General features: G+C 38.7%; 4 protein-coding genes across 4 annotated transcripts; 2 read left to right on the top strand and 2 right to left on the bottom strand.

Moving 5' to 3' along the window:
• Window positions 1-3,905: 3,905 nt before the first annotated feature.
• Window positions 3,906-5,560, bottom strand: LOC144666682 (uncharacterized). Its single transcript, XM_078528069.1, has 2 exons — window positions 4,640-5,560; window positions 3,906-4,422 (listed from the first exon to the last, which is right to left on the bottom strand). Exons 1-2 carry the CDS (start codon window positions 4,922-4,924, stop codon window positions 4,072-4,074), a joined length of 636 nt encoding a protein of 211 aa, XP_078384195.1. The 5' UTR covers window positions 4,925-5,560; the 3' UTR covers window positions 3,906-4,071.
• Window positions 5,561-6,510: 950 nt separating this feature from the next.
• On the bottom strand, window positions 6,511-7,471 carry LOC144666839 (uncharacterized). Its single transcript, XM_078528242.1, has 2 exons — window positions 7,161-7,471; window positions 6,511-6,985 (listed from the first exon to the last, which is right to left on the bottom strand). The coding sequence occupies exons 1-2, from the start codon at window positions 7,398-7,400 to the stop codon at window positions 6,707-6,709; spliced, it is 519 nt and encodes a 172-aa protein (XP_078384368.1). The 5' UTR covers window positions 7,401-7,471; the 3' UTR covers window positions 6,511-6,706.
• A 3,556-nt stretch (window positions 7,472-11,027) lies between these two features.
• On the top strand, window positions 11,028-14,765 carry LOC144666994 (uncharacterized). Its single transcript, XM_078528444.1, has 5 exons — window positions 11,028-11,186; window positions 11,598-11,699; window positions 12,305-12,339; window positions 13,096-13,157; window positions 14,208-14,765. The coding sequence occupies exons 1-5, from the start codon at window positions 11,111-11,113 to the stop codon at window positions 14,575-14,577; spliced, it is 645 nt and encodes a 214-aa protein (XP_078384570.1). The 5' UTR covers window positions 11,028-11,110; the 3' UTR covers window positions 14,578-14,765.
• A 459-nt stretch (window positions 14,766-15,224) lies between these two features.
• Window positions 15,225-20,062, top strand: LOC144666993 (uncharacterized). Its single transcript, XM_078528443.1, has 5 exons — window positions 15,225-15,384; window positions 17,603-17,713; window positions 18,518-18,552; window positions 18,896-18,953; window positions 19,338-20,062. The coding sequence occupies exons 1-5, from the start codon at window positions 15,303-15,305 to the stop codon at window positions 19,718-19,720; spliced, it is 669 nt and encodes a 222-aa protein (XP_078384569.1). The 5' UTR covers window positions 15,225-15,302; the 3' UTR covers window positions 19,721-20,062.
• The last annotated feature ends 2,758 nt before the right edge of the window (window positions 20,063-22,820 follow it).

The raw sequence follows: 22,820 nt of genomic DNA on the forward strand, positions 1-22,820 counted from the left end.
TTAGCAAATGTATTTCAAGTACGGTGTTGTTATACTTGCCCTACAGTTTAGGTATTGTTTTGCTTGTTGAAACTATTCCACGGGCTATTGAACAGGACTAACATGATATTTTTTTTGGATGAAAGATTTTTACTTGGATCACGTTGCATTTAGCTCAGTGTCCACGTTACCTGAAAAGACAAACGGAAGTTTTGTCGGACATGCAAATGTGAATTGTCGTTGAGTACAAAGTGAAAGGCTTGTTCATCGTACAACTGAGTAAACAAACAAAAATCTGCCTATTAACTCACCCCTCTTGGAATCCCTGTACGTATCTAATAAAAAAGCCCCTTTTTATTTTTTAACACCCCCCTCCCCCCCCCCCCAACACTCCCTTTTCAAAATGGGGCGCAAAGACAGATTATGTTCAGCAAAACATTTTTTCTAAAGTTTTTACGCCCACTACGTTATTTTTTGTTACTTCTGACTAACATCGTCTGCTGCTATTTGCACTAGCTGATTTGTTAAGTAAAACATGCCTCTGTATCCATCTCCAAAAAGCCCCCTCTCCTAAAGGAATAAGCCCCCTGGGCTTAATAGGTCTTTTAAGGTAAACGAGATCAAGAGAAGCTTTGATGAGGTTACGCTAAGTTAGCGAAGAATCATAACAGTAGTATCGATTATTTTTCTGTTTTTTTTTTTTTGTTGTTGTTTATTTTAACGTTTGGACAGTATTGACTTTTATTGACGAATTGTATTTGCACGTCATGGGTCAATAACAGTGAAAACTCTTTGTAATGCGTGGGTTGTTTAACAACCCACATATGACAAAGAAAAAAAATATAAAACTTAAAAAACAGTTTTTACAGTGGTCATTATCCTCAAGAGGTTTGCTTTTGTTGAAACTGATCATGCAAGTGAAACAAGGATTGTAAAACTATGTTAAAACTCAAGGACATGATGCCGAAATTATCAATAGCAAAGTTTGCATTTTGTAAAAACTATCGGATATCTTCCACCTGTCAGACCTGCGTTTACGATAGAAACCCATATGTAGTTACGTGCATAGCTGGGTCCAGCGAACACAAAAGTGCACCTCATTAGTATTGCATTAGTGCTTAGGAGAAAAAGAAAATTAAAATTAGCAATTCGTATTTAAGATTGTAGTGGTCTCTGGCCATGCATGGTTACACTTGATCGAGTTTCGCGCGAGTCATCTGTCAAGACGGAAAAACTGTTCATCCGTGCAGTGTTCACGGCTTGTTTTGCTATATTACTACTAGTATTTTTTTATTTTATTTGTGACTACCGTAGTATACTTTTTAGACTATATTTTAGTCGTGTAGTTCAAATGGACCGTGATGCATTTGTCAGCTATTTATGTGTTTTTATCCCTTGCATTTCTCGTACAACTAAAGCAAGTTGTGAGCCGAACCCCGCGGAGAGTGATCCAGCCAGAAATTACAAGACCTGCACATGATGAAAATGTTAAAGTAAAACATTTGACAGTGAAACGCAAAGATAGTCGCACGATTTCGGACGCCTTAGTGAAACAATCAAGACATTTACAACAAGACTATTCATGTAATTGTAGAGATTATTGCCCAGATCCTAACAGCAGCGAGCTTCAGGTAAGTTGAACTGTAAATTACCATCTATACATGATCACTTTCTTGCTTATTTCATGTAACGCCGATCAAAAACTTGAAAACTATATCTCGGACAGCTTTTTTAAATAATTGCGATACATTAACAGTGGCTGTAGGATACAGAGATAGTCAGTTAAGATGAAAAGCACAGTGGAGTCCAGATTTCTCGAGCCTCCAAGGGAAACGAAAATTGGTTCGTGAAAGTGGAAGCTCGAAAAATCGGGGGTAAAATTAGTGTCCGATTGAAGAAACTTGGAGATATGAAAAATCGGGATCACGCTGTATAGAGTTTACAAAAACGTGAGCTGCAAGAACCAATTTTACACTGCTTATTTAAGTATAGAACTGAACCTTAATAAAAACTTTATTTCAGAGACTAATCTGGATTGAAAACCACCCTATCTTCTGCAAAGAAACCGGGAGAATTGATATCGAGAAGGAACCCTACCTAGCTGCCTGCTTCTTCTTTTGCTGTCGAAAATGTAACGTGGAATATTACAAGTGTGTTCTGACTGAAATCAGAGATTACTGTCTAAAGTCAGCTTACGAATGCGCTGGCAAATGTGTCAAGGAAAGTTTATTGAAAATCAACATTAAAGGATGGTGATGAGGCAGTATTCTTTGGACAACAAACATTAATATTGTAAGCGAAAAAAACAAAATTTTCCGAACTTATAATTACTGAAGAAATTGGTATTACTTGATGAATATGTTTTCTGCGTTTTTTATAAATGACATAAATTTGCACCTTTGATCTCAGTAAATTTATTTTAGAATTTCATATGTAAGGTATAACACTGCGAAACAGGTGCAGAGAAAATAAATAATAAAATAAACAAACCATACGTTGAATTAAAAATATATATATTGTTCCACAGTTTCACAACAAAGTTAAACTTTATCATTTGTAACAAGATGCAGTTGAAATGATGGTGAATATTAACTCTCAGTTCTGAAGCTTTTGTTGTGTGTTTATCTCTACATTCTGATAGCATATACAAAGCAAGGAAATTCGAATGAAAAATGTGACCGTCATTCAAGTCTCAAGTTTGTCCACATTGTATTAAATCAATCGATTTCTTAATATTTCTGTTCAACAAAATTAAATCTTCTTGTTGGGTTGTTGGGTTTACTTTTATCCAGGTAGACGTTTGAGCTTGATGCATGATTCGACGTATTTGTACGAGTTCATTCAATATATGAGAGAACACTACTTTTTACAGTTCACTCATGCAACCTGATAGATAGGAGAACAAAGCCATTTTATTTGATTTCTGTTCATGTAGAGGAATTAATGCTGACTAATCGCGACGGAATTAACCTTGATGTGTTGAAACAAATCTGCACCACAAATTACTTCATTTCGAGTTTTGTTAGAAACAGGACAAGGGAAGGATGAACTTCTAACAGAGAAAGTTTTCAGATGAATTGTTGCTAACAACAACTTGGTCATGGCTTAGTAGTTACGACAAGGGGTTCTGAACTCTTTCATTCCTAAGCTCAAAATCTTAATTCTCATAATCATTGTCACACGTTTTTTCTAATGTTAGTTATAAGAATTTGTCCGTAGATCAAGACACTTACCTAGATGATCACATTTTCTATTCTCATTACCCATCTCTTTAAAATATATCGATATGAACGCAATGAAGAAATTGAAATTTAAATAACCGCGCGGTCTTCCGTATAATTAGTTCAATACAGGGTCACGACTGTGAACAAACAAGTTTAAATTATTTGTAAAAATGACTTCTTGTTTGTTGTGGGTCGGTGGATTGACTATAACAATTTTTATTGTCATCAAAACTTGGGCATAGTGTAAGTCGTTTTTGTAACTTCTAGCCGGTGAAAGTTATTGAGGAGTACTTTGATGTTATTCTGTTTATTATGCTGTGACCATTTAAAACAAAGCTATTGTGTTCACTTACAATGCTGCTATTTACTTTCTCGACATTGTGCAAAATTCAATTTTGGAACGTTCTCAATTTTGACATTTTTTCTCCTTTCAGTGTAATGTAATTTAGCTCAAGACAGGAAGCCATTTTGGGGGTGCTCGTTATAATGTAACTTTTCACTTAAATGTTGTAACGTGGATGCAATCCGGCTTGACTTATTGCCAAAGCCCTAAGTGGGCATAGGGCCAGTAAGTCAAGTGGATGCAATCGAAATATAGAAGTGATAATTATAAAAAAATGGAAGCTAAAAGTAAAGAGAAGAACAATTGAAGGACAAGAATAAAGGGTGATAGGATTTATACTTGAACAAAAACACAATGAATCCATTTAAAATTGTTTATTTGTAGTTTACATGGCATTGAACCTGATTACATCACTTTAGGTTTGAACTACGGTAAAACAAAATGACTTTATTTCCAGAAGCCTTAGAATTGTCTACAAACAGCTTTTAAGCAGCCAGTACAACAACGCTCATTGGATCAGTCAGTTTAAGGGGTCGGCTGCGGAGGTGGAATTGAAGGTGGGTTTGTCTGCGGAGGTGGAGTTTGAGGTGGACGTGTGTGGACTGGTACTGGGTTATAAGGCAGCTCTTTGAATGACTTCTTGTCAATGCAGTCACACATGCATTTGTAAGCACCGCGCATACAGAAACCATAAGTGTTCGGCTTTGTTGCCAGGCATTTGTAAAACAGCCAGTTGCATTTACGGCAGCAGTCAAACACTTCTTTGCAGACGTATTTCTTCTGTGGTTTGTTATCACTTCTAGGTGGCAGCATAATGGCTGATGCATCGCGACAAAGCACCGGGAAGTTTTCGTAGCTGAGATAGTTCTTTTCGTACTACAAAACAACAAAAAACGTAAAATATAAATGAAAGCATCTTCTCAAAAAGTACACAAAGGCGTCATAAATACCACGAAATAGTTTTCTATCGATTTTTTATATTATGAAACTGCTACGCACTTAAAAACAGATATTGTTTCTAGCATGGCTGGTAAAAGTCAAAACATTTACTTGTCGATATAACATGTTTATCATTTTCTTTTTTTTAACTGACCGTTACTGCCTTTGGAAGTCGATCGTTGTTCAGATCATGACAGACTCCATCACAGTCGCAGTCGTGAGGGTTTGGCTTCTCTCCTTCACCCCCATCTCCACCATCAGGAGCTTGTGTCGGCTTGTCCGTTGGAGCATCGGTGGCTTGATCTGGTGTAGGATCGGCAGGGTCTTGCATTCTATCTAAGGTACCAAGAGCTTCATCGAATGTGTACATGTCCGCCATACGCCCTCGTGCAGCCATGATGGCTGCAGCGAGAAGACAAACAAACAAGTACGATTTCATGTTAGCAATGAGAGAACGCGACGAGCGAGAACGGTGTTTGAAAAAGCACTTGTACACTGAATGAGATTGGGTGTGTTAAAAGCTTTTATATCACGAAGGCGGAAAATGAAATGCGTGAACTGTTTGTTTCTTGTTTTTGATTCGTTACCTTGAGAATTGTTTGTAATTAGCTGATTCATTCATAACGTCAATTGATGCGTAGTCTTTGTTTGGTTCGTCACGTACATTGTTGTCTTTTAAATTACTTGAAAACAAGTGTACGGTTTTTCTCAGTGGTTCCAAAATATTTTATTTTGTATGAGAAGCCAAAAAGGGCAAGATGTTTCGTGAAAAAGTGTAAGTTTTTTGGAATACCTTTGTGGGAAACATTGCTTAATTTATTAAAGATAAAAGGTTCTTTTGTTCAATGGAATTTTTTCCTGTTTTTGCAAGAGTGAACTGTTTTGCGTGAGTATGTGGGCCGCCTGCTTTACGATGTTGTATTCAATGCGTTTAATTCTTTTAAATTACAGAACCGTTAATTTTTCCGCAATCACTAGACCAAACCGAACCATAATTGTTTTTCTATTATCTTGTAATTCAAATGTAGGCCTCTTAATTCGGGACCGTGATATTTTCCTATCACGAGCCCTTTGTACTTGACTTGTGTTTTTTTAAACGAAACTGCAGCATCCGAGCTCTACTTTGGAACAAACAAGTTTTTGGTCATGTTTTGTTTTTTACCAGTTTTCTTAGGGTCATCTATGAGCTATGAGTCCTTTTCGTGAGCTTATGCATGGCTGGTCTTTTCAATAGCTTTTTATTCCAATTTTTTTAATTTTTTCGTTGTGTTTTAGCCCATTAATACACTGATTGATTTCAAGCACCGCTTATTGATAGCAAAAACCCGCTTTGTTCAACGAGGTAATTAAGCTCTGCCCACTTCAGTCCAACGCGGAAAAATTAACGGTCAGTAACTTTTAAAGGGCAAACGTACATAATTATACCCCCATGGCGCTCTGTTGTTATTGATAATACCGCCTATACAAGTTTGTTTATCCATTAGGCCGCATTAGTAAATAATTCTGCGGTGATAACAACAACATGGTATGCGATAAGCCATATTATTATTTAAATCGAATCGTGTTTAGTATATTGATTCACGAGGAACATTGGGAAAATGCAATTGCTCTTTATTAAAAATATGTGCCAAATTTCTTGTGGTTCCCTATTTTGTAGTATTATTTTTGCTCTCCTCAATACTGTTAAAGTTATTTTCAAAGTGTTGAAATTGTTTCTTAACTACTTCGATAAGTTTATTAGGATCTGGGCGAATGAGAAGGGAGTACGAATTTATTCCCAGAAATTATAACATATAGAGCAATTAAAAGAAGACAGAAGAAAATAGAAACTAAAGTGATTCAACAAAAAAGGTTGCAGATTAATTTCCAAATTTCTTTCTCTAGAAGGATGAAATTTTTCCAAGTGTTTTTCTTACGCCAGGGAGGAGGAACGGATGATTTTAAGGGAGTGTATATTTTTGTTTTGTTTCATGCTTCAAGTTAATGTCTCATTCGTGATACAAAAAATAAATCAAAGTATTTTTAATGTACATTTATTTTGTTCATCAGTTTACAAACTTTCATACAAACCACGGAAAGCTTTCGGAAATACAACTATAGGCAAAAACTAAAATTGAAGTAGCTTTGTTTGTATTGAAACGATATAGCGTTTCTAAAACTGGTGTTTTCGACAACTAACAGAGCCCACTGCAAGTGTCGCAGCAATGTTCTAGTCAGCCATTTACTGGCCTTGGATTTCAGGATTTTCTGGAGGGTTGTGTTTCTTCAGACAATCACACATGCACTTGAAGTTTTTTCTGTAGCAAAATTCTTCGCCGCCATCGAAGTGTCCCAGTAAATTCACACACTTGTGGTGCTCAGCATTACATGCTCGGCAGCAGTCGAACAGATACAGGCACATAAACTGACATTGGTACTTGGGTTTCTTTTGGAACACAACAGTTGAGGCTAACACGCAGTTGATTGGTTCTTCTTCAAATTTGTGGAAGTTTTCGGATTTCTGTAAAATAAGGAAAGAATCAAGATAAGTTTGGCATCAGATGGCAGCAGACTTTTGCGCGATAGTACGTGGAAAGGTGTGGCATCAAGAACGTATGCATCGGTAAAATACTACGTAACGATTTCAAATTCAATGTTGTAAGACCAGAATTAAAACACAGTGGAGTGATTGTTACCTGTAAGAAGTCTGGCACTTTCACCCTTTCACACTGTGGCTCGCAGTGCGCCAAACACTTGGTGGATTCGTCGTTCTGAGGCACTAATGCTGGCTCATCTTGCAGCTGTAAGCTCGTTACCTCAGGCAGAAGTGATCTGTGCTCAGGACGAAAGAAACGCTTTACATGTTCTTCAGTGCTAAAGGCATTTACCAACACAATGGCGAGGGAGAGGGTAACAAGAAAACTATACGCCTTCATGTTGAGATTGCAAGACAAACACGAAACGCTCGATGAAGTATCTGCTTCCACGCAAGCTTTCGTCGACTGAAAGTAAAGCTTTGTTAAACCGATCTTTTATATCACCAAACAGGAACTAAGGATGTTCCTTTGTTGTTGTGATGCATTGTCATGTAATTGACGTCTTCAATTGTATGCCGCGTCACTGAGTGGGTTTCTTTTGTAATACGTGACATGGCGTTGTCATGTCAAACAAAATACAAAATCAATCGCAGTGATTTTAACCCGGTAAAGGTTATATTAACAAGTTTTTAAAACTTTTCCAACAACTTTATAAGTTTAAATTGTTTTGGCCTCGTCAGACTGACTTAAGTCATTCTTTTTCTTTGTTTTGAACATGCAATGGTTCGGCCTCATTCGCTTCGCTAATTGCACATAAAAAGATCAACTTAAATCATGTCACGTTTGGTTGAAACAGGAAAATTCCGTTCCAGCAAGGTTTAACGATAATTGACTAATGACTTAAGAAACCGAAGTCCAAAACAGCTCTGTTTTGATCAAGATAAATTGGATATATTTTTAATCTGTTTGAATAATTATCCTGCCTATTGGGGCAAAAAGAACTCGTTCTGCTTCCTCACCCAGAAAATTATAAAAAGTTGCTGAATTTTAAGCCAATTACACCGGTGCAGTAATATTGCTGTGTTGTTCTGTTTATGCATTAATGGATTTAATTTAAACTTCAAGCAAAAGAAACATGTTTTAAGTTTTCTCTTTCGTGATGTTCTGTACGTTTGATACACGTAATTGTAGACATGGTAGATAAGACGAATTTTAATCCATTCCCTAAAAAGAACAAATTACTTTTCTACTACAGCTTCAGCGAAAAGTTTGAACATGTCATGATTTGAAGTACCAGCACAACATTCCATTTAATAAACTGGTACACCTTTATGTCGCAATGATCCCTCTACATTACCTTTGAAAAACTAAAATGTTTTACTTGGCTTCTTTAATTTGGAAAATTATTATGATGGTTACTTACATATATAGGTTAACTATCAACTGGCAGACTATTTGTTAATTGCACAAGCCTCCATGACTCCATGACACGACTGTCACATATCACTGTTAGAAGCGCGCCACCGCTATATCATGACAGGAACCATATCTGCTAATCATCCAACTGTTTTATATTTTATATTTTTCTTTTCACCCACGTGAGATTCTAAATCGATTAACAACTGCAAAACTGTTCCAGAAATGAGAACATAAATATCGAGAAAGTAAACTTTAGTGCAGAGTTTGCAAAGCCACTCTCTCTAATTATATTGATTTGAAAAGTTTTTACTTTCTCTATATCCATCCTAGCGAGCTACAACTTTGTAATAATACTAAAATTGGATTTGCTGATTTTCATTCGTGGAAATAAATACTGTATCAACAATCGATGCCATAAGTCCGGTGTTGGACGATAACAGCAATAAGAGCACAGTCTTGGTTCATGACGTTTCATTTTTCTGTCCATTTCACGGCACGTGCACGGGATTACATCAGTCAACTGTTTACGAGATGAGAGTTTAGAGGCTGTGAATACAGCGATCATGCTCTCGGTCAGTTTTGAGAATTAAACGGAATATCTACTTTTCAGTTTGAACTAAAGGGTTGATTATAAGGAATCATATGGCCCCCGGATAAGAAGGATCCCGAGAAGAATAATGAAATGATGCTGTACCAAGACATAGGGATAGCGCAAATATTCAACGTTTCTAATTCATTCTCTTCATCTTAAAATTGACTACTTTAAAATAGTTCTTTTCTTTGACTCCGATAATTTAAAATCCACACGCTTTCTTGTCAAGTAATAAGCTAGAAATCGGTTGAATGATTAGCTTCGTATCTTTACTTTCACTTCAAGATGGCACCCTTGAGATTTTTTGCCACCAAAAATTTAAACAACACTCGAAATGGATGAATTCAAACTAACATTTACTGATGCTCTGCCCCACCAGATCACTTTTCACTGATTTTTCAAGTAAACCCTAACAATGAATGCAACCACTGTTTTCAAAACAAAATCACGAAATCGTTGCTTAACAACAAGTTTCATATTCCAAATTCCAAATTCCGTATTTGAAATGAAAAAAATCCCAAATGGTAAATTTTTATTTCAGTTTAAATACCGTATATCGATTAAGCGTACACCCTCGATTAAGAGCTCCCATTAAAATGATGAACATAGAAGTAAGAGAAGGAGCTTTTGTTGCAGAAAATAAAATAGAATAAATTAGAGCGGTTTAATCGTGAATTTGACAAGAGAAATTTGGAAACTTGGAATATTTAAAGCCCTGAGTGCTTACTTGAAATACTCGGCCTTATCAACACCAAGCAAAAGTACCTTGCTAAATTTTGAACGTAAATAACCGCCATCTTGAAGTAGGCGTAACTAAACAGGAATTGTCCTCATCTGTGGCAAATATAAGTGCAACATTGCCACTAAACTATAATTTCCTTGCACTTAAATCAAGATAGAGGGAAAAGATTTTGGGAAGCATGTTTAGAAACAGTTAACCAAAGAAACTTTTGCATTACATTTGTAGCGTTATCAGGGGATCATAGAGATGGATGGAATTGTATGGAAATCCGAAGTCCACAGAAGTACCCCTGATAAAGCTTATTAACCACGCTTTACGTTTTCTATGCAATATACATTTACCAAGTAAATAATATCTGCAGAAAATTTTACGTATAAAACCGTATGGAAAGAAAACAAACTGAATTCAGTTACTAGTGATTTGTAGCATATCCAATCGATATTCAAGTAACAAACTCACTTGCTAACGATTTTGAGTTTAACTTAAAAGTCAAATTTAAAATTTAATAGTTAATTGAGTCTTGGTTGCACTGAACAGAATTTCAGACCATGTTTGCCCCGATGATCAGGCCATGATCCTCCAGCAAATGCTAACCTGAAGTATATTCCATCCACATGATGATGAGGCAAAATTATAACTGTTAGCTGAGAAAGCTCTAAAACTTGATATGCAGTAATACTCTTTTATTTTCTATCTTAGTCTGAGATTTCGGAAATTAAAGTCGTTAAGAAATTCTCCCTGGTTACAATATTCAGTTGTTATGGATTCCCATACAAACACTGTGGCCTTCTCTCTTGTTCTTAATACAATGCCCAATAATTCCCTATCACCCTGCCCCCCCCCCCCCCCCCCCACAGTACAAGAGCAAGATATATTTTGGAACATTTTTGCCTTTCAAGCAGGTCTAAATTATTGCTTCAAGTTACTCTTTTATTTATTTATTTTATTGTATGTTATATAGACATTGCCCATATACAATTCCTTTATAGACTTGGAATTTGCAATGGGTCTCCAGCCCGGGGGCCGGGCGATCCAGGGAATTAAGTAATACCGGATTGAAAACCTCGAAAAACCGGACGTTTCGTTCCCGCCCGATTGTCCCTCGGCTATCAGCACCTCAATTTTACATACAAATTATTGGATCATAAAAGAGTTTAATTTTTGTCAAATTGGCAGCACTTCATTTATATGCTGTTTATTTTTTGCCCTGAAATTCTCCACCGTGGAATTTCCTGTTCTTGTTGACCTTGCCAATCATCACACGAAGATCTTGGCACTGTAAATCTACCTCCTGTGCTTCTATAATTAAACTCTGCGGTTCTGCGATCACGTTCTATCTAACGCGTCTGTTTTTGCATGAAGATGTTGCCTGTTTTAATCATCGCATTATTTGTTGGCCTGGCAAGTTCACGACCAAGCGACAATGTCATAGGTAAGGAAAAGAAAAATTTAAATTAACTCAATTGTAGCTAATTGTCTTTTCAGTCTGCTAAGCTGTCGTCTGCGTATTAAAAACGCTGTTAAAAATGGTTTCCTTTTATGCATTTATCCTTCAATGCAACTGAACCACAAAATATCGAAGAAGAAGCTCGCAGAACGTGCTTTGCAAAAGAAAAGTGGCGTTAATGCCAGGAGCCGCCGAGAACAATTAGTTAAAGGTCGTTATAAGCTAACAAGATGAAGAAATCTTTCGAGGTCGTGTCGCGAGGGCAACACGAGCTGCGATCCACTTAATTCGTCAACGAAAAGGCATCCACGCGTGGACCTCGCTTCTCGAGACCGCGTGTCCTCGCGCCACTGCGATGGAGTGCATATGATGTTTTTTATTTCAATTTGTCCACAGTTGATATTGACCCCAGTCAATACTGTGGCTGCACCAACGTGGACTTACCTCAGTGTGGCTGCTGTGTGGACTTTGAAGAAATCATTCAAGAAAACTATACAGGTATTAGGGGTGATCTACATCTTATTTCTCCTTACATTAATAATATATTGTCAAGCAGTGAGATAATGAGAATATAGAAAATGGTCAACTAGGAGATAGGACAGGTATGAAGAACTTACATTTCCAGCTCGTAACAAAATAAAAGGGGGTTATTTCTCCCGTCCGAAATCTATTATGGTAAATTGGTATACAAACGCTACATACGGTAATAGCTTTAATTTTGAAATATTGAGCTCAAACAGGCATTAAAATGCTACAAAAATTCAATCACTTACTCTGCTAACAGGAGGTTGTAAAATTTGGTTATTGGTTACCTTTCATACCAGTTGAAACAGCGATGTAGCAGATGTAGTAGCAATATCACATGTTGTTCTTTCGGACAGCCTTAGAAAAGATAGGACCATTATGCGTTCGGCAGGATAGAACACGTATAGAACACGTTTGGTGTCATTATCATCCCTGTGCTGTACCTATATCGCGGTTCCTCCTCACTTCACTTTGTTCCTAACATAACAAATTACAGAAAGTACCAGCATTAGAAAAATCGCACGGTTTTTAACGTACAGATGGAAATTGCACAAACTGTGTGTTGTTTTATCTTGTAGTGTGCACAAATCTGACGTATGTTGAGGCAGAATATGTAAGTATGCACTGTGTATTGTTCATTCAAGGCTGTAAAAGAACTCGATCAAGTTCATCAAGAACTGAATTGCACGCATTTTACGTCACAATCCCAAGCATGCCTGCAGTTAAAATAACAACTTCTCAGAAATATACTGAGCTGAAATTTAGAGTTATTTCACTTCCTTGTGCGTGCCCTCCAACCAATCTTATCTCCATGCAGAACCAGCGAGTGTTGTTTAGTTAGCGATGAGTCATACATGTTGGCGGCAAATTTCGTTTTCACTAGTATGACACTAGCTGAGGTGTCAGCAGACAGTGTTACGTTTAAAGAAACTTTTAAAAACCTTTGCTGTATTATCAACCAATCGATTTCTGCATTGCGAGTAGCAGTTGTCTATGAAGAAGGAAAAAAGTGGGCTGAAATGGCTTGTTACCTTCAACTAGACTAGACTTTCTCTGAGTTATTTGGGACCTTCAGATTGGAGAACGAGTAAGAGGATGGAGTATTTACGAGCACGGCTTTCAAATTTCAACCCAGTTAGGTTCCCAGAGCCCTCAATCCTCCCAGTTCAAACTAAAGGAGCTACACAGGGGACAATTAGTTCGAGATTGGTGTGAAAAATGATCTTCGGAAGAACTAAGTTAAAAAAAATCGCACTCGTACTCCAATCTGAAGGTCCCTATTTTGCAGTTACACGCTGGCATGTGTGATCGGACATTAATGCAGTCTATGAGTTACTTGTTGGGTTTCTGTGTTTTCATCGTATTCCAGGGAGTGCGTTTTACTCTGACTGTCAATGATGAAGTTCTGATCAACGAGACCCTCTCCGGTAGGTTAACATAGATGACTCTACCTCTGCCTCATTCCCCCAGTGTACCTATAACTCTTGAACTGTCAACCCCTTCCTCGTCTCTCGACCCAAGCCCCGCAATTCTCACTGACCAGCCTGTCAGTGTCTCACTGAAACAACAAACCGACATTTTAAGCATGTAAATGCTGATTTTTACGTGTTAGTCTGAACCCTGCAAGTCATGCATGTAACAGCCAGGGACTTTATCAGTAAGGAATACTGAAAACTTCCCCTTCTGATAAGGGTGCATGCATGGATGATTGGACCAATACCCGATTCCCTCTAGGCGCGCCGGGAATCACGGGGTATCATCAACCATGCGCGAGACCAGCAACGATGCACGCGTGAGTCTCGCGCAGTGAGAATACACTACCGGGAGGCGGGAAGGAATCGGCTATTAACATAAACCGACAAGAAGAATTACTAATTTTCCTAATATAGATTATACTGCTTTTGTGGTAACAGTTATTCCTAGATGGAGTGATTGTCCACCGCAGGTTAAAAAGCTCTACCTGTTCGCGGGACTTAAACAGTTTCCCGATTTGGCATAAAAATCGTGTTGAAAGGAACGACATTTCGCAAAAATTTACCAAAAACTGCATGATCCATGTTAACGAACGTTAGGTTATGTTACAATGTCATTGAACAGAATGTTCGCCAGCGACAACGGACAAGACCTGACGGACAGCGTTGTACCCAGGTCAATATTTGTGATGTTTTCTGTCTGTTGTATGTTTCGGAGAAAGATAGTGCGAGCATGGCTGATCATGTAAACAGATGCTAAGTTTTATAAGAGAATCTCACAACAGGGTACTATAATTCGCTTTATTAATTTTCGCAGGACCTTTTTCTCGCGAGCCTTCAATTTCGCGATTTTTTTGCAATTGCGAAAATCGCAAAAATTAAGTCCACGAAAATTTTAGGAATGAGGTACTCAAGGCCACTGGCCAGGTTTGGTCCCCGCCCAAATGTGACAACGATAAGGCCACCGCTTCTCTAAAAAGAGAACATTTCTTCCTTTTCTTGCAGGAAGGAACCCCCCACCCCTGTGTGAAGGACTTATGGACGTGGCTGATATCTGTGTGCAGGTCTTCAACATGTCTTACGAGGAAGAGAAGTTTGGCGGCTGTTTAAAGATCTATGGTGATCTACTGACACGGGTTCTGGACATTGAGCTTGGCTGTTACTTCATGCCGCTCTCTGGTGAGCTGATGGGGGTTGCAGTGGATGAACAAGCCCGACTTCATTCGCTTTTCCAAATCAGCAACAGCGCCAAGGATCACATTTTGGATGAGATGCACAAATGGTCGCACAAGGATGGCGATCTTGGAGAGATTTATCGCCACAATGAAGGTCGCTTTCCTGAAGAACCGCTGTTAATAGAGGGAGCTGAGGAAAATTAAAATGCAGCACAAAGTTGTGCGGTTTTAAGATTTTTATGAAATGCTTGGTAGTTTTGTAAGGTGGTAGATACTCAAATTGTGTTATTTGAACATATGATTTGAAAAAGCTGCAATTTAATTTTCTGAGGGTGTCTTGTTTGTACATGTATGAGCAAATGACAATAAAGAAACGTATCAAAAATAATAAATGGCGTTGATATATGATTTAATTCCCCTAACCTAACCAATAAGGGAAGCCAAAGAAACGTGCGGGAGAATTTATATCTTGGCATCCCAGAAGTGGATGCAAGCAACAGGAGATGTGACTCGTGATTCGTGGCAAGGAGTAAAACCTTCCACGCTCGTCTCGCGCGTGCTTAGGCCACTTCTCGTTTTCCACGCGAGAATGATTACCACTTGTTTACGATTCGCGTGACCTTGCTCTTTTCTTGCGATGATGATTAGCGAAAATCGCAGCTGCTATATTTTTAAGCCATATGCTGATGTAGTTATTGTAAGAAAAAATTAAGGATTTGTAAATATATAATTCTCTGAGGCAGCTTCAATACCCGTAATCTACTCTGCAATGGTTGAAATAACATGTACATTGACTGTAAGCCGACTCCGTAAAGAACATGATACCTGAGGTCATGTGAGGTAGATTATTATATTGTGTTTCATGATCTCCGCGTGATCACATTTGTTGTGCGCAGTTTGGTGAAAATCGTCAGGAAAATTTTCTGAAGATGTTGCTGTCCGTGTTCCTAGCTCTTTGCCTCTGCAGTGGATTTGCTGCGTCAAACCAAGATAATGAGATCCAGTCGCCAGGTAAGCCAGCAGTTCTAATCCAAGGTATTAAAATGAGCAAGTTTATCTTTATAGCAAGAAGAGGTTTAAGCATGTTTAGGTGACTGGTTATGCGGACTGTTTTGTGCAGAGATTTATTATTACATGGATATCACTTCTATCACGGGAGAATTGTAATACGTTTTCTCGTTGATACCAATCGTAAATTTTCAACATCTGCTCAATCGTTATCATTTCAATTTGCCTGTCCGACCTGATTGTAGCCTGCGAATACAGCCGCCTCTCATTCGCGTCCCGCAACGAAGAGCGAAACTCGTGTTTCGCTCTTCGTTGCGGGACGCGAATGAGAGGCGGCTGTATTCGCAGGCTAACCTGATTGACTATAAATTTGGACATTGCTTTCGATATTTAAAGACTCTCCTTGACTAACAACAGCTAAGACAAATAGTGTTTCAATTTTAATTGATGGAGCGTGTATGGACATTTCATAATTATTTTTCATCTTCCAAAAGGGGAAAGGTGTTGCACTATGTAATTATCACTTGCACATTCATTTGCACTTAAGAATGTATTAATAATTATATGCAATAGCACCTTTATTGCACTGTCACGCACGTATCCTAGTAGTATGTATTTATCCATTCTTCACATATAATAAATAGAGGATATTACATGGTTGCGCGGAGATATGAAATTTATCTTCGAGTGTTCAAATCGATATCTCACGAATGAGCGCAGCGAACGAGTGGGATATCGATTTGAACACGAGAAGATAAATTTCATATCTCCAAGCAACCATGTAATATTCTGTTTATTATATAAACCTACTAATTACGATGTTTTTGTCGATTTTCCGAAGATTGCCGACCATTTTCCGAAGATTTCCGAAGATTTGCAAAATGTCGTCCGAAGGTCGTACGAATGTTTCCGAACATTTTCCGAAAATTTCCGAAGATATCCGAAGATTACCGAAGATTGCCGAGGAAGATCCGAATATGTTTCGACTTAATATCGATTTACTTTGGCTCATTCAGCATTGAAACAGGGCAAACTTGTCAAAAAATATTTAGAAATCGATATCTTCACATGTGAAAATAACATGTTATTTTCACGTGTGAAGATATGATTTTTTCGCGCGAAAGATTTCCTGGTATTTCATTGATGTTTATATAATAAATTCAGTTTCGTACATGTTACCGAACGATCAACAGTTTAAAGTCGCAGTTTTTTCAAATGTTATCTAAGAAAATCAAAATTCGTTTTCTTCCCCCATCCCACCCCACAGCTGATACAGCAAAGCTTTTGAAGATGGTCATTGACCCCGGTATTCATCTTGCCAAAGTTCAGACGTACGGAAGATGGGACTATTCACAGGGTGATGGGGGGGGGGGGGGGGGGATGGTGTCCAAATCACAAATCACGAGACTATTTTCCTTGTAATCATGAATCAAGTAATGTTTTCGACCATTTCTTCGTAATTAGCATACCTTTTTGAAGAAACTGAGTTATTTACGTGGATCTCTCAGGCCCCCAGGGGAGTTCATCGCAGTGTGAGGCAAATCCTAAAACGCATAACTTTAGCCCAATAGAACCTGTCCTCCAGACAATATCAGTCTTTGGCTTCGGGGTTCGTGATTCAATTTTGCTTCACTATTGTAAATTGATTTATGAGTAGGTAATTTTATCTTGGGTTTTCACAAACGTGTTAAGCCGGAGTCATTGATAATTGATAACGGTCTTCAAAATAAGAAGATCACGCGTCTTACTGGACTGGCAATTCACGGATCACGGCCAGATGTGGGCTGTTTTCACGTGTCACGCGCTAATTGTGCTCACATCACGCATCACGCACAATCCCTTTACCACCCTGTATTCACGTGTAAAGCATAGAATTCGATCGATGACATCTTAAAGTAAAAGCTTCAGCTGACCCAATATTTTTTCGTCAAAAACTGAGGTGGATTAGCCTAGTGATCCGCTGGACCTGTAATCCGGGGGTCCCTGGTTCCAATCTTCCACCCTGCCACTAGTTGGATCTTTCCTCGGTAATCCAGAGTTCAGCTCTTTGGTCATCTTCGGTCACGCTTTGCTAGCTGGTCAATCCCCCACCAGTATGTCAGGTTTCTCTAGACATACACCTGTGCCACAACAACATGTAGGATGGGTTTATCATCGGAGGGTTTATTGTAAAATATTTCAAAATTCTTAGAGAGTGTAAATCCTCATTCCTTTATTTCAGTGACCTCAGACCCGGACTTGGTATCAAATAGTGACTGCGGCTGCAGCAAAGAACCTGTACCTCAATGTGGCTGCTGTGCTGAATTTGAATTTGAGGAAAAGAATCACACACGTAAGCAGTTTAATAATCAACTTTGAGCAAGAAACTATCCCATCCCACTCTGACCTTTCCCCTCTCCATTCCATTTTCAAACAAAATGTGAACGAGGTGTCAGGGATTCTCGTCCCAAGAGCCGCTTGTCCCTCTTAGCTGGCTGAGCCTGAGCGTGGGAAACAAGTGGTTCTGAAGTTTTGGGGTCAGTTTTTAACAAAGGGAGTTTCAAATCTATCTAGCCTAACAAATCAACCGTTTTAAGCTCTCGTATAACAAAGGAATTTTTAAAAAACGGTTAATTTGATTGGCTGTTCTTTTTGTTAAAATCCAGCCAATCAAGTCTTCAACAAAATATTAATATTTTAATCTAAGGTTATTTGGTGTTAAATTAAACTGTCACCCCCCTCCCTTTACTCATAATTTTGCTTTGCAGCAAGACGGCAACTGCAAACAATTTTAGACTTTCAATGAGTACCAAACGTAATTATGTGATTACATGAGTTTTGAGATGCTGAACTTTGTAATTGATTGAATCAATCGTGGAAAAGAAAAAGCAAAAGGAATCATGATTTGCTTGGTGAATTAGCTTTTTTGATACATGTCCGTCACTGGTCAGGACATTTTTGGTTCTGTTCAGCTTTTATATCAATGTTTTCCACCCTCATGATTGGCCCTTGGTTTACCAGGGTTTTACGCCAGAAAAATTAAGAAATAGTAGAAATCGTCCTAACTTTCTTTTGCACTCCAGCAATGAATTGCAAACGACTGCTTACAATAAACAATTCCATTGCACTGACATGGTTTTTACTGTTGTTTCCTTAGTTTGCATGAACATGACTTACGAGGAAAAAGAAAAAGTAAGTGACACGTTCGAGTTACTTTTTATCAACCTCTTCTCGAAAAGCATTGAAACTCCACAACTAGCTAAAAGATGAGAATTTAAAATCACACGAAAACAATATTCCTAATCAGAATGTGAGTCGGTTTGACTGGGTTTCTCGTATTGCACTACTGATCAGCTTTGCCTCGCACTAATTACTTCTACAAGGGTCACTGTTGTTCCATGTCGAGTTTCTTTGAATCGAATGCCCTATCTCACGTGCTTCTCGTGCGCTCAAAGGGGATGAACTGAACGCACGCTGTTTATTTAGGCTGGCAGGGGTGGTCAGTTTGGCTGATGTTGTGCTATTCTCATTCCAGGGAATACGATTTACTGTGACGTATGATGGGAAGGTTCTTTTGAATGAGACACTCTCAGGTAAGACCCACGTGAGTTCTAACGGGGGAGGTCACGGGAATTAATGGCAACGGGGTAAAAATGGGTGAGCCCAGTCGGCCAGATCCGCCACAAAAGTAGCTGTGATAGTTGTGTCTGTCTTGGAGATGAACAGCATTGATTTTTACGGATTCTGGAAAGGACATCGGCGTTTAGTAGCTTCTATACGTAGTTTTTGCCTCATGAAATGAAATTTAACTAGCGTGTAGAGTTTTGCCTTACATCAAATACTTTAGAGACGGAACAAAAGTGTGGCCTAAGACTATTTTATAGTGTTTTCCGAAGACAGAGTGAAATATTAAGAGAATACCTTTTACTCTTAGTAAAGAAAGAATTCTTATTGTGATTGTTTTGAATCTTTTCTAGCCACAAATCCGCCACCTCTCTGCCAGGGTATTTGTCCGTATTCGTGCATCTGTGTGAAGTACTACAATATGACGTACGGAGATGACAACAAATGGGGAGGGTGTCTGGAGATTTATGGTGACGTACTCATACGAATCCTGGATCTAAAGTTTGGCTGTTTTTACTTGCCAGTCGGCCAAGAACAGAAGAAGACGATTGACATCAACAACCCCATCCACTCTCTGTTGAATTACTTGGGTTTCTCCGACGACATTTTCAACGACATGCAGCAGTGGTTTCAAACGACCTTTGGCAAGAAAATGAGTAAACGCCGCCACAAGAAAAAGAACCCATTCAATTTCCTTTACAAAAATCGCGTGGAAGACGACGACGAAAACATCTAAGTTCCTGACGTGGAATAACGAGAGTATTTGATTATTTGTAGCAAGCTAGTTAAGCTAAATAAACTGCTTTTTGAATGGGTTATACGAACAATTTGGGTGTTAGTTGCGATAGACGACAAAGATATAAGCCATATTTAGTGTGATTTCTGAGGGGTACCGTGTATAGCACTAAAGAAACGGTTTTATGTAGGTCTAGGGTGACGATGAGAATTTTGTGATAAAAATATTTTTTTGATCATTAAAAACGGACTGAACAATATAAAGTGGGAATGATATGCAATATATTTTGACCTCAATGTAGTTTACGCTTGTAAAGGGCAATAAATGACATAAATACAATCATCGAAGCTGTTATAATAAATTACTGTTACTATTCTATTACTCGTGGGAGGCACATTAGCCTAATGGTAAGCGTGCTGAACTCAGGATCGAGCGGTCCGGGTTCAAGGCCTACTGAGCCACTGTGTTGTGTTCTTGGGCAAGACACTTTACTCTCATAGTGCCTCTCTCCACCCAGGTCTATGAATGGGTACCGGCGAAATAATGCTGGGGGTAACCCTGTGATGGACTAGCATCTCATCCAGGGGGGGGAGTAGAAATGTTCCTAGCTGCTTAATGCTACCGAAACCGGGACAAGCTCCGGCAGCATGGTCCGCTTGGCTCGAGGCTTACCCTTTTTTTACTCAACCAGATTCAAACACCAAGGCAAACATAATGCTTGTATAGACTTGGTTAGCGCTTCGTTCCCTTCTTACTTGCAGCTAGAGTCTCCAGTGCTAAAGAGATAGAGTGTGGAAGATTCTTGTAGTTAGTTTGATCCACTGACTCCTGAAATTTTCCTCCAAAACAGCCATTTTTAACGCTACAAACGCCTATTTCAGGCTGCTTTCCCAAAAAATTGCAGGAAACTCCGAAACTTTATTTGATGATGGAAGCTAACATTCTCTAACATCCAAAAAAAGGAAATTTTGCTTACACCACGTTTTTCTTAAGTTTTTTTTTTGTTTTATTTTTCTCTCACTTTCTTTTTGCGGCTCTCTTGACCTTAAAGTCGCCTTTGCTCTCATTGGAAAAGTTTCCATCTAGTTTTAACTAAAAGGGTCCATGTTTCTTTTCTATTTACAATATATTTGCTTGTTTGTTTGCAGTTTTTAGTGCAAACACTACACTAATGCAGTTAGTTTAGTGGGGAAGCGAATTCCGCTACGCCAGACGTAAACAGTTAATTGCGCGGTCAAGTGGAACAAGCACGTAGACATACATATGCAAATTAGACTGGAACTGGCTTGTTATTGTCCACGAATGTTCTAAAGCAATGGGTTAAAAAATTCGCGACAAGGCTCGAACGCGCTCCGGGCAATTAATTGAGGGAAAAAAGGTACTCGCAACATAAGATAAATGTACTTCACCAAAATAAACTGATAAAAAACTAACAGCCAGTGTACAACTCCGTGAGATGGTAACAGATTCATGCGAGTAATAACGCAAACAAAATACTTGATGTAAGACTTCTAAGTGGATTCCGGAGATACCGGCAGTAAAATGAGAGGACTCATGTAAAACTTATAAAGGATACACGTCACGCAAGCTAGCAGTAAGAGATTAATATTTGAGCTCTGGGCGGTTAATAGGGAAAAAGGTCATCGCAACATAAGATAAATGTACTGCACCAAAATAAACTGTTAAAAAACTTATAGTTAGTGCCCAACTCAGTGAGATGGCAACAGATTCACGTGAGTAATCGCGCAAGCAGATTGGATTCCGGAGATACCGGAAGTAAAATGAGAGGACATTTAAAACTTATAAAGGATTAACTGGGCTGGGAAATGGGGAGAGGTGAAAAGTAAGCGCGCGGAGCCTGGAGAGAAACGAAACGAAAGCGCGCGGGGGACACTGTGTTTTTCCCCTTCTTTCCCCCGTGTTTTTCGCCTTCGCTCACTAAAGAAGCCTCTGCGGAGGAGAGAGCTAGCTAGCAGTGAGTGATTAAAATTTGAGCTTGCTGAGACGTCAGCCTGGTAGCAAGTTCATACGGACATCATTATTGAAGAATGTCACGAGGCTGACTCTAATTATTTTCCGTACAAAAGCTACCTTCTTTAGTCACTGAGGTGATGTGCTTAAGTTTTTTTTAACAAAATTTATAGTTTGCTAAATGATGCCATTTAACTAGCTACCTCCCTAAGTCACTGCAAGATCTGATAAACCGTTTTCAATGTGTTGGGGGAAATTCTTCTTTAGACAGATCACGTTATTAAAGAACGTGGCAGGATGACTCGAATTATTTTCAGTAAGTAAGCTACCTTCTTTAGTCACTGAGGTGATGTGCTTAAGTTTTTTTTTAACAAAATCAATAGTTTGATAAGTGATGCCATTAACTACCTCCCTTATTTACTGCAAGATATGAAAAACCGCTGTTACGGTGTTGGGTGAAATTCTTCTTTAGACAGATCATGTTCTCAAATAACATGACAGACGTGTCTCGTCTGACAATTGCCAGACATACAAGCTCGACTGGTGACGAGTCACGTGACAACTCTCTCAAACACTACACTGTCCGTTCGGACCGCTCGTCTCAGTAGATTTTAGTTATTTCACGTAGGAAAGTTGAATTTTTGTTTTGTTTTGAGAAAATAAATTCATACGTTTATTGTGGGTATCTCTGGCCAAATTTACTGCATCATGCTTGTTCATGCGAGCTTTGAAGGACGTTTTCTTAGTCAATCAACTGGTTATTGAAAACATCTTCTGTCTTGAAAGGTGATGACGTCACAAGTGGTACAATGATGCTCCCTCAAGGCCGGTTTAGCCGGTTATATTTTCTGTATAACGACACTTTGGTCTTTCGAGAGTTTACTGACTGAACGTAATCGATCGGATCACTTTGGCTGTGTCACGGATAGAACTTTGCCTAATACGTGTAGCGCATCTCACGGTCATTGTGCCGTAAGCGTTAAGCCCTTTCCCCTCCCCTATCAAACTTAACTTTTAAACAGAGAAGTTCCCCTCCTTTCGCTAGCTCCATTCACCAATCAGCTTTTACATGCCAAGACCGGAAGTAACGTCATGAAATAGAAGCTGTCTTCCAGTATCTAAAGGTCAT

This window comes from Oculina patagonica, chromosome 9 (assembly GCF_052425735.1).
Source record: "Oculina patagonica isolate OP01 chromosome 9, crgOcupat, whole genome shotgun sequence".
In the NCBI taxonomy this organism is placed as follows: Eukaryota; Metazoa; Cnidaria; class Anthozoa; order Scleractinia; family Oculinidae; genus Oculina; species Oculina patagonica.

What these genes read in the sequence shown, in the direction of transcription:
- LOC144666682 (XM_078528069.1), bottom strand. Translation starts at nt 4,924, where the DNA reads ATGAAATCGTACTTGTTTGTTTGTCTTCTCGCTGCAGCCATCATGGCT. An exon ending in GACTTCCAAAGGCAGTAACG is followed by an intron (nt 4,423 to 4,639) that starts GTCAGTTAAAAA and finishes GTTGTTTTGTAG; the next exon opens with TACGAAAAGAACTATCTCAG.
- LOC144666839 (XM_078528242.1), bottom strand. Translation starts at nt 7,400, where the DNA reads ATGAAGGCGTATAGTTTTCTTGTTACCCTCTCCCTCGCCATTGTGTTG. An exon ending in AAGTGCCAGACTTCTTACAG is followed by an intron (nt 6,986 to 7,160) that starts GTAACAATCACT and finishes CTTATTTTACAG; the next exon opens with AAATCCGAAAACTTCCACAA.
- LOC144666994 (XM_078528444.1), top strand. Translation starts at nt 11,111, where the DNA reads ATGAAGATGTTGCCTGTTTTAATCATCGCATTATTTGTTGGCCTGGCA. An exon ending in CATTCAAGAAAACTATACAG is followed by an intron (nt 11,700 to 12,304) that starts GTATTAGGGGTG and finishes TTTATCTTGTAG; the next exon opens with TGTGCACAAATCTGACGTAT. An exon ending in AACGAGACCCTCTCCGGTAG is followed by an intron (nt 13,158 to 14,207) that starts GTTAACATAGAT and finishes TCTTGCAGGAAG; the next exon opens with GAACCCCCCACCCCTGTGTG.
- LOC144666993 (XM_078528443.1), top strand. Translation starts at nt 15,303, where the DNA reads ATGTTGCTGTCCGTGTTCCTAGCTCTTTGCCTCTGCAGTGGATTTGCT. An exon ending in TGAGGAAAAGAATCACACAC is followed by an intron (nt 17,714 to 18,517) that starts GTAAGCAGTTTA and finishes TTGTTTCCTTAG; the next exon opens with TTTGCATGAACATGACTTAC. An exon ending in TTTGAATGAGACACTCTCAG is followed by an intron (nt 18,954 to 19,337) that starts GTAAGACCCACG and finishes AATCTTTTCTAG; the next exon opens with CCACAAATCCGCCACCTCTC.